Here is an 11010-nt window from a genome sequence, read left to right on the forward strand (position 1 = left end):
TGCTGGAAAGGCTTTTTCAGATTCATTGACCTTGTTGATCCTCTTTACTCGCTTTGTTGATGGTTTGACAGTTGTTGAAGATGCTACCGCAGTTAGTGCTCTTTTTGTCCCTTTCCTTGCTGGTGGTTTGGGAGTAGCTTTCTCTTTACCCTTCTTGGTGGCCATCCTAAAAAGGGAAAAGGAAAGTTACATTTAAAGCTAAGGGTTAAAGCAAGGAAGAGCACAGTACAAGTGATAATCAATGCCAAGGTAATGAAGATGTCATGAAAACATGGTTGCGACTACATGTGATCAGTTCATCAATGGAAATATAGCAAGTGCCTGGTATGGCAAGTAAATGCAAGATGTTTATTAGCATGCCAGCAAAGGCATGAGTAGCATAGATCAAGCATTAAATGCCTAATTTGATTATCAAATGTTTCAAACTAACAATCTATTTGTATTGATAATTATATTCCATTAATAAAAAATTGAAAGGAATTTTGTGAAAATCAGGCATTAGAGTAGAAGAATAGAATAATTTAAAATTGCACAATGCCATACAGTTTTTTTCACAAATACTTAGCATGCATGTTGAATATGATAAGGAAAGAATTAAATTGGAACATGCAAGGTTCCCAAAAATAATGAATATAAATTGTCAGACAACTCCATAATAATTCACAAGCAATTATAGAAGAAATCACCCATTAAGATATCTAACACCAAGTAAGATGATGCAAAAGTAAATAATTAAGAGGAAGAAAGGAGAGAAAATAGAAATAAAGAACCTTGAGAAGAAGGTGAGAAAGAGAGATGAATGAGAATGTAAGAGTGAGACAATATGAGGGAAGAGAAAAGAAGAAGAAAAGAGTAAAAGAAGAAGAAGAAGAAGAAGAAAAAAAGAAGAAGAAAGAAATTAGGATTTGGAAAAGATAAGAAAAGAAAACAGGGCTGTGTAGGGTTCAGGTGATGTTGTGCGCATGACGCGTACGCGTGGTCCACGCGTACGCGTGGGATGCGCAGAGAGGGAGGTGATGCATAAGCGTTGGTCACGCAAACGTGTGACCGTGTTTGTGCTACTAGCGTGAGGGCAACGTGGCTCTCGCACAATCCTCTGTTCAAATTTGGATGTGTGCCAAAATGCCAGATGACGCGTGCGTGTCAGGCACGCGCATGCGTGGAAGTGCTTCTTGTGAAAGTGACACGCACGCGTTCACGACGCGTACGCGTGATGCAATTTGTGCCTTGGGCACAGCGCTAGCACAAAGCCAGCCCAACTTTCGGCCACAACACCTTTTACGTCGAATTCGCAAGGGCACGCGCACGCGTCAATGTGCCAATTTCTCAGATGACGCGTACACGTGAGGGATGTGTACGCGTGGTGATGCTTGTGCGATTGGCACACTTTCTGCACTGCTCCCACGCAACTTTCTGCCATTTTTTTATATGCAGATGCAAATGCAGAATGCAAATGTATGTAGTGAAGGTAAGAAGAGTCAGTAACTAAAGCTAGAAAAGAGAGAAGGGAACGATCATACCATGGTGGGCTGTCTCCCACCCAGCACTTTGCTTTAACGTCCTTAAGTTGGACGGTCTACCAGTTCAGTCGTCTGCTGAAGATGGATCTTCCAGATGGAAGATCTCTAGTTCCTTGTTGTCCTTCATCTTTTCACCATGGTAAAGCTTTAGGCGGTGACCATTAACCTTGAGGATCTTGTTGCTTGAGGGATGGCGCAGATGGAAAACGCCATAAGGTTCAACCTTTTCCACCCTATTGGGGCCTTTCCATCTAGATCTTAGCTTGCCTGGCATGAGTCTCAACCTGGAGTTGTAGAGGAGAACTAAGTCACCAGGTCTGAACTTCCTGCGCTTTATGTTCTTGTCATGTATAGCCCTCACTTTTTCCTTGTATAGCCTGGAATTCTCATAGGCTTCTAGACGAAGGCATTCTAGCTCCTGTAATTGCAACTTTCTCTCAGCTCCGGCTTTCTCAAATCCCATGTTGCATTCTCGTATTGCCCATAAAGATTTATGTTCTATCTCCACTGGGAGGAGGTACGCCTTTTCCTAGACTAAGCGGAAGGGACTCATTCTGATTGGTGTCTTGTATACTGTCCGGTAGGCCCAGAGTGCATCAACAAGTCTGGTGCTCCAGTCCTTCCAGTGAGGTTTGACTATCTTCTGCAATATGTGCTTTATCTCTCTGTTAGACACCTCTGCTTGCCCATTGGTCTGGGGATGGTAGGCTGTTGCTATCTTGTGAATGATGCCATGTTTCTTTAGTAGGCCTGTTAATCTCCTGTTGCAAAAGTGAGTGCCTCGATCACTCATGATTGCTTGCGGTGATCCAAAGCGACAGATAATATGATCTCTAACAAAAGAGACAACAGTGTTAGCATCATCAGTACGGGTAGGAATTGCTTCCACCCATTTAGAAACGTAATCAACAACTAACAGTACATAAAAGAAACCATTAGAGTTTGGAAATTGACCCATGAAGTCAATACCTCAGACATAAAAAATTTCACAGGATAGCATGGATTGTTGGGCATTTCATCCTTTTTGGATATATTACCAAACCTCTTACATGGTGAACAAGATTTACAAAAAACAACTTCATCCTTAAATAGTGTTGATGATTGGTTTTTTGATGGTTTAGAATTTCACTAATGAAGTCTCGTTGTAAAGTATAGTTTCTAAACCAACAATAATCCTTTCATACAAAAATTTGTTTGTTACAAGTACAAACCCCTAAAATCTATAAACCGAAGTATTTAAACCTCGGGTCGTCTCTCAAAGGACTTGCAGGGTAGTGTTCTTGTTATTGGTTATGGACTTGTTTATTTTGGGGTTTTAGATGAGAAACATGAATAGTAAATGGAAACAAAATTTTATTAACAAACGGTCTTGGCAAAGTTTGATGGTCAAGGATCTCTATCATTATCACTAGCCACAATTATGATAGTTACAAGGGTCAATCCCACTAAGTCATCCTCTAACAAATAGCAAAGGAAAGTCAAGTGAGTTATATCAATCCAAGTCCATAAATCCTAGGTTTCCACTAATTGAATTAATGAAGGCTAGAGTCAATGGCTATCAACAATCAATCACTTGGATATTAGTAACACAAGAGATCCTAAGTTATCTTCCCAAGCCAAGAACATAAAATTCTACTCTAACATCCTTCCAAGCATTTCATCAAACACTTGGAAAAGTATAGTAAATCACAACAAGAATGAATTCTAACAACAATTGAATACAAAGAATTAACAACAACAATCAAGAAAATCACAATTATCATGAATTACCTCAAATTGTATTATTGAAAGAAAATAAGAGAACAAAAATATATCTACAACAAAGTGAAGAATCAAAAGAATTAAAATACAAAACTAGAGAGAGAAAGAAGAGAGGAATAAGAATTGATAAAGAAATAGTAAATCAAAGCATGAATTAAACCTAGATCTAAGAGGAGAGATTAACCTAAACCTAATCCTAATTCTAGAGAGAAGTGAGAGCTTCTCTCTCTAGGAACTACCTCTAAACTAATCCTAATGTGAATGAATGATGATGATATGATGATGCCTCCCCCTTCAATCCTTGGTCCTTTATAGCACTTTGGTGCCAAAATTGGTTGTAACTGGGCCCCACAGCTTCCCAGAAATTGCTGGGCACATTTTCTGTTTAAAACTCACGTGCGGCCTTCAGCGCGGATGCGCACGGTATGCATACGCGTCTCTGGCCGATTTCGCAATGTCGCGCGAGCGCCTTGTGCGCGTGCGCATCCTTGGCCGAGATAAATTCTTTGGCTTTTATGCTTCTTTCCACTTGCATGCTTCCTTCCTTGCTCCTTTGATCCATGCCTAGCCTATTTTATCCTGAGATTACTAGCAAACGCATCAAGGCATCTTATGGAATCAAGGATGAATTAAAATTACCAAATTAAAGGCTTAAAAAAAATATGTTTTTACATTCAAGCACAAATACAGGAGAGATCATAAAATTATGCTAATTCATTGGCTAAATGTGAGAAAAGGTTAGCAAAATATTCTAAATTCAAATACAAGATAAACCCTAAAAACGGGGTTTATCAACCTCCCCACACTTAAACCTTAGCATGTCCTCATGCTAAAATAAGAATGAACTAAGGGGTATGTCATTTACTAAATGCAACTAAACTATATGCAATCTATCTAAATGCAACTACCTATAGTGAATGCACTTGCTTGGTCAAACAAATCAATTCCCAAGGAAACATGTGTAAGCACAAGAGCTAGAGCAATAGGAACCAAGTCCAAACCACAGTTGCATTGGATTATCAAAAGAATTATAAACTTGCATGAATATAAATGATAGTGGTGAAAACATGTAATTGAGCTATGGAACCCTCACCGGATGTGTATCCGCTCTTTTCACTCAAGTGTTTAAGGGTTAATTCACTCAATTCTCTTCTAATCATGCTTTCCAAGATTTGATCTTCTTTTAACAATCAACACTTAATCCATGCATGCATATTCATCATGAGGTCTTTCATAGGTTGTAATGGGGCTAGGGTCAAGGTAGGATCATATATGGATAACTGGACTAGAATTTGGACCTTTGATGAGCTTAAACTTTCCCACCTAACCTATATAGTGACCTATATAATTGAATTCTAACCTAACTACCCATCTTTCACTTTTCCACATACTCATGCATTTTCTTTTTTTTATTTCACAACACTTATGCATTGATCTTTTATTTGAACTTTACTTTAAGGCATTTTGTCCCCTTTTTTTGCCTTTTTTTTTCCTTTCTTTTTTGCTTTTTCTATATATACTTTTCTTTTCTTTTCCTCATTTACAATATCTTTCTTTGTTTTTTTTTCTTTTCATCATTTTTTTTCTTCTTTCAAGAATATCAATGCATAAGGTCTTACACTTAATCAATACATGAGCATACACCCAATTCCTAAATATAAAAATACAAAATATCCCTTTCATCCCAACCAATGTTCCCAAATCTCCCCAAACTTGAATAATAGACACTCTCACTAGCTTAAGCCAATCAAAGATCCAAACAAGGAACTTTTATTATTTTCCACTTTAGGGCTTGTAATGTGCTAAAATGAAGAATAATTGGGTTAAGCATAGGCTCAAACTTGGTTGCAATGGATGGTAAAAGGTAGGCTATTTGGTTAAGTGAGCTAATGAAAAATGGCATCAATCATATAAATACATGAATACAAGGAATAATTGGACATATAGAATTGGGCAAATCAAGGATCACAATCATAGAAAGAGAACAACTGCACACAAGAAGGGAAATAAGTGGTTATAAAATGTAACCACATCAATAGGATCAAAACTCACTTGCTTGTGTTCTTAGCTCAATACATGCTTCACAAAGTGTAAAATTCAAGCAAGTTCCACAAAATTTTTCCAATCAATTGGGGTGGTGCTGTATAGTTAAATTCCTTGAAAAATTTTAATATTTGACTAAGCATTGTTGTGATTGAGAAATTCTAAAAATTCCCTAGTTTACCCTTTTTTTCTTTTTCACTCAAAAACAAACATTTTTCTTATGCAACAAGGGTTAACTAGGTCTTGACAATTCCAAAAATAATTTCTAATGACAACCACAAGCTAAAAAGATAACTATATAAAGAAAAATCCAACTAAAGTATGAATCTAGCATCCAAAATATCTAAAATCGAAAATGACAAGGTATGCAACAACTAAGGTAAATGTATCCAAAATATCCAAAATGACAAATATATACAAAAGTGCACAAAATAAGATAACTAGGAAAATATAACTAGGAAATACGCCAACATGTTCACCGGTCCTCTAATGGTGCCAACGGCAACCTCCCCACACTTAAGATCAAGCATCGTCCCTGATGCTAATCCTGAGGATCAGGGAGAGGTACACCAGTCAGCTCTGGCTGTGGCTGTGGCTGTGGTACTGGCTGCTGGATCTCTGTGGTCTCTGTAGTGACATGGTCTCTGGTGGTGCATCCTGCTGAGCCAGCTCCTCAACCTGCTCCTCCTCTAGATCCTACTCATCAGAGGCTAGAGAATTCAGGAGCAGAGGTAGCTCAATACCCTGTGAGATAAACACCTGGTCAATCCAATCCAGGCGACGCATGAGCTGGTGCTTGCTGTGCTCCATGAACTGAAAAAGACGTTGAACCAATAGGTATGTCGACTCAGGTGCTGGTGGTGGTGGCACATAGGCTGCGGCTGAAGAAGGGGTTGTAGAGGAGGATGGAGCTGCTGCTGTGGAAGGTGAAGGTCTAGCTGCCTCCACAACCGCTCTAGCCCTAGAACGGCGTCTAGCCAGGGGCTTCTCGTGCAACTAGCCACCCCAAGGAATGTATCCTCCTTGTCGTCGTCCTCTGGGGGTGGTGGTGTCACATCATCATCCTGCCAAGGAACCTTAGCTAGTGCAGCCATGCTGGTGACCAGTGTAGGAAACCGGAGTAGGCCACGAATGTGTGCTCACCACATGCTCTACCGGATCAACCGGGGAAAATATACCTCCTTGTCCTCCATGACACAGCCAATCAGAACTAACATCTCCATCGGGATCTCAGAAAAGTGAGTAGTGGGCAGGACATAGTGGGAAAAATTATCTGCCAAGTCTTAGCCTCTCTAGTCAAATGAGCGAAAAGCATCCCTTTGGGCTTTGTGTTACCCGAATCCATTACCCATGGAGCATCAGGTGTGGCAATCACGCGCTTAAGCTCCTCATAGTCAAAGGTCATGCAGTGGATAGCTGTTTCTGCCTGCTGATGAGCGCATGTGTCATCAGTAAGGTGTCGGCACTGCAATGCTTCCTCAATAGTAGCCTCAGTAATTATAATCTCTCTACCCCTTAGCTGTACGGAATCAAGAGTGGCACGGAAGAAGTTGCAATAGAACTCCTTGACCCATGAGATGTTTATGTTTCCCAGATCCCTATCAACAAAGTCCAAACCCAACTCTAGAATGCGGCTATTGATGGCGCGTCTCACATCATTGGGGAGGACTAGTCTCTTTTCAATGTTCTAGTTCTTCTTCCGATAATTGGGAAGGCGAAGCTCACAGTAAAGGTTGGGAAATTTGGTTGGGTCAGTGGAAGGTAGCAACTGATTTTCCTTATCCGTTTCACTCAGCGAATTCTTATCATAATTGGTATAGGGAGAAGGGGTAGAAGTCTTAGAGTGTTTCCTCTTCTTGGAGGTAGTGGCTATGGCTTTTCCTTTGTCTGACATCTTGAAAAATAGGATAGAATAGAATATAAGCAATTAAGCAAGTAGCACGAAGCAAGTAAGATGAATGACAAATAGGCAAATGGTGAACTAAAATAGAAAACTTGGATAGCAAGTAAGCATAGAAAATGGAAGCATAATCCAAGAATTCAAAATTTCAACCAATGCAACACAACGCTCAAAGAATAGGCATATTCATCAATTATACCCTAAAAGAATGGTTAAATGGTTAAGTGTAATTAAAAGTGAAGTTAGTAAGTTAGAGAAATTAGTGAGTTAGGAAAATAAAGTTTGATGATTAGTGGTATAGTGGAGAATTGCCTAATGAAAAGAAATATGCAAATTGTGTGCAGCAAGCAATATGTACAGAACTAGGTAAACAAATACGGTGCACTTATCAGGCCTAGAATCCTCTATCCAGAACCTAGCTACCTAACAGCAGTTATTTCTATCTAACCTAGCAGATAGAATCAAAATCTAATCAACTAACAGAGCCTAACAAGTAACTAAAACGAAAATAAAGACAACAGAATTGGAGTCGAGGCTAGTAACCTGGAGCAGGGCTAGAGATGAGGATTGGAGCTGGGTAGGTAGGAGGGGTAAGGCAGAAGTAGAGAAAGAGTTGCCGCCTCAGATGATGGCGACGGTAGAGGCGCGCCGGTGGTGCTCGGTTGAAGTGGCGGTAGTGAGAGAGGAGGAATGAGTGATAAGGCGAGAGAGAATAGGGATGCTGGTGAGAGAGGAGTGACGGCGGCGACTACGGTGGAGGCGCGCCGGTGGCCGCGGCGGTGCTGGGCTGTGGCAGTGAGAGGGGGAGAAAGAGAGCGTGTGGGAAAGAGAGAGTGAGGAAGAGAGGGAGAAGGAGGATGGGGCGTGGCGAAGGCGGTCATCGGTGGCGCTGATGGCGCCGGCGCGGTAGAGAAGATGGAAGAGTGGTAAGAGGGATGTTAGAGAAGAGAGTGGGTTTGCGTGAGTGTTCGTCGCGCCCTAGGGTTATCCCTCTTTTCGAATTGACGCGGGCGCGCACAACGCGCGTCCGCGTGCATTGATGAATTTTGGGAAGTGACGTGTGTGCGCCTTGAGCGCTTACGCGTGGGTGGTGAGAGTTGGTAAGGACGCGTGCGCGTACACTGCGCATGTGTGCTAGGAGTTGGGTTGGAGGCTTAATGTTGGCCCAGAGTTGGCACAAGTCTCGGGTCATTGGCCTAGAAGTCGCATCACTGGATCGGCGCGCACACGGCCTGTGCGCATGCGTGCGCATTCTCTTATAATCTCATGGGCGCACAGGCGCGCCGTGCGCGTCCGCGTGATGGAGGTTGGGCCAGAGGCTTAGTGTTGGCCCAACACTCGCCTAACTCTCGGGATGTATGTATGGAATGGTGGCATTAGCATGGTGACGCGTGCGTGGCAAGTGCGCTTCCGCGTGCATGGCCTTCTATGTGCATGGACGCGCGCGCGGCATGTGCGCGTCGGCGTTCTGCGAGTTGGGCTAAAAGCCTAATATTCGCATAAGGGAGGCCCAACTCTCTGGAGTTCAGTATAGTGGTGCATCCGCTCATGGACGCGTGCGCACGCGTCCTTTCCCCCCTTTTTTTATTGCTAAAAGACAGAAAAATGCCCAAGAGCTCCCTATAATGCCTACAACTCTTTATTCAATCAAAAATCATACAATTCACAAAAATACAATTTGATTTATTCATCTACTAATAAGAACAACATACATGTCAAAATGCTAACAACCAATTTATTAAGGCGACTAAAATGAAATGGGGAACTACCTACAATGGTAACTCAAATCACTTATTAATGAGATCTACAAGAGGGTGGAATGAGTATACCATGGTGGGGTGTCTCCCACCTAGTACTTTTAGTTTAAGTCCTTAAGTTGGACATTTTGAGGCACTCATTGTCATGGCGGCTTATGCTTGTACTCATCCTTGAATCTCCAAGGGTCTTTACTTCTCAATTGGTTGATAGAATTTCCAACCGTCTTCACCAATCTAGGATAGAGTTCTACCTAAGATATGAGTCCCCATAGTTGGTCTTCACATAGCGAACCGGGATCCCATATCTTATTTTCGCACACGTCTTCAATTTGATCTTCATACTTTTTTTTCCGGGTGGTTGACACATAGAATTCTCTTTAGCACACCAAGCCTTCCGTCGAGACCCATGCAAAGTGACATTCTTCCAATCATGGTTCCTATACCTTGGGAGCTTGACCTTAGTGAGCCTAATACCAAATTTCCAACCACTACACAACTCGTTCTTACTTTTAATTCCACAAAGAGCTCTAAGTTGTCCATCCGTTTCAATTAAATCATATTCAAGTGAGAAAGTAGAGCTTGAAGATAAGAATTTTACCCACTTGAATGTTGTGTTGCATGGTGATTTGGGAAGGAGAGTGATGAGCGGATAATTTATACGCTTTTTGGCATTGTTTTTAGATAGTTTTTAGTATAATCTAGCTACTTTTAGGGATGTTTTCATTAGTTTTTATGCTAAATTCAAATTTCCAGACTTTACTATGAGTTTGTGTGTTTTTCTGTGATTTCAGGTAATTTCTAGCTAAAATTGAGGGACCTGAGCAAAACTCTGATAAGGAGGCTGACAAAGGACTGCTGATGCTGTTGGATTCTGACCTCCCTGCACTCGAAATGGATTTTCTAGAGCTACAGAATCCCAAATGGCGCGTTCTTAACGGCGTTGAAAAGTAGACATCTAGAGCTTTCCAGCAATATATAATAGTCCATACTTTATTCAGGATTAGGCGATGCAAACTGGCGCTCAACGCCAGTTCTATGCTACATTCTGGAGTCAAACGCCAGAAACACATCACGAACCAGAGTTGAACGCCAAAAACACGTTACAACTTGGCGTTCAACTCTAAGAGAAGCCTCTACACATGTAAAGTTCAAGCTCAGCCCAAGCACACACCAAGTGGGCCCCGGAAGTGGATTTCTGCATTAATTACTTACTTCTGTAAACCCTAGTAGCTAGTCTAGTATAAATAGGACATTTTACTATTGTATTAGACATCTGGGATTGTATTTTTGATCCTGTGATCACGTTTTGGGGGCTGTCCATTCGGCCATGCCCGAACCTTCATCACTTATGTATTTTCAACGGTGGAGTTTCTATACACCATAGATTAAGGGTGTAGAGCTCTGCTGTACCTCGAGTTTTAATGCAATTACTACTATCTTTTATTCGAATTCAATCTTATTTCTGTTCTAAGATACTACTTGTACTTCAACCTGATGGATGTGATGATCCGTGACACTCATCATCATCCGTCCCTATGAACGCGTGCCTGACAACCACTTCCATTCTACAAGCGAAAGCTAGAGTGTGTATCTCTTGGATTCCTGATGCACGACGCATGGTTGCCCTCACCTGACAACCGAGCCTTCCATTCCGTGAGATCAGAGTCTTCGTGGTATAAGCTAGAATTGATGGCGGCATTCATGAGAATCCGGAAAGTCTAAACCTTGTCTGTGGTATTCCGAGTAGAATTCTGGGATTGAATGACTGTGACGAGCTTCAAACTCGCGATTGTTGGGTGTGATGACAAACGCAAAAGAATCAAGGGATTCTATTCCGACATGATCGAGAACCAACAGATGATTTGCCACGCCGTGATAGAGAATTTGGACCTTTTTCACTGAGAGGATAGGATGTAGCCATTGACAACGGTGATGCCCTACATACAGCTTGCCATGGAAAGGAATAAGAAGGATTGGATGAAGGCAGTAGGAAAGCAGAGATTCAGAAGGAGCACAACATCTTCATACG

General features: G+C 41.5%; 1 protein-coding gene across 1 annotated transcript; it reads right to left on the reverse strand.

Moving 5' to 3' along the window:
- Positions 1-1584: 1584 nt before the first annotated feature.
- On the reverse strand, positions 1585-1983 carry LOC107474479 (uncharacterized). The gene has a single exon (XM_016094105.1). It carries the CDS (start codon positions 1981-1983, stop codon positions 1585-1587), a length of 399 nt encoding a protein of 132 aa, XP_015949591.1.
- Positions 1984-11010: the final 9027 nt, after the last annotated feature.

Source organism: Arachis duranensis, chromosome 2, assembly GCF_000817695.3.
Source record: "Arachis duranensis cultivar V14167 chromosome 2, aradu.V14167.gnm2.J7QH, whole genome shotgun sequence".
NCBI classification, from domain to species: Eukaryota; Viridiplantae; Streptophyta; class Magnoliopsida; order Fabales; family Fabaceae; genus Arachis; species Arachis duranensis.

What these genes read in the sequence shown, in the direction of transcription:
- LOC107474479 (XM_016094105.1), bottom strand. Translation starts at nt 1,983, where the DNA reads ATGGGATTTGAGAAAGCCGGAGCTGAGAGAAAGTTGCAATTACAGGAG.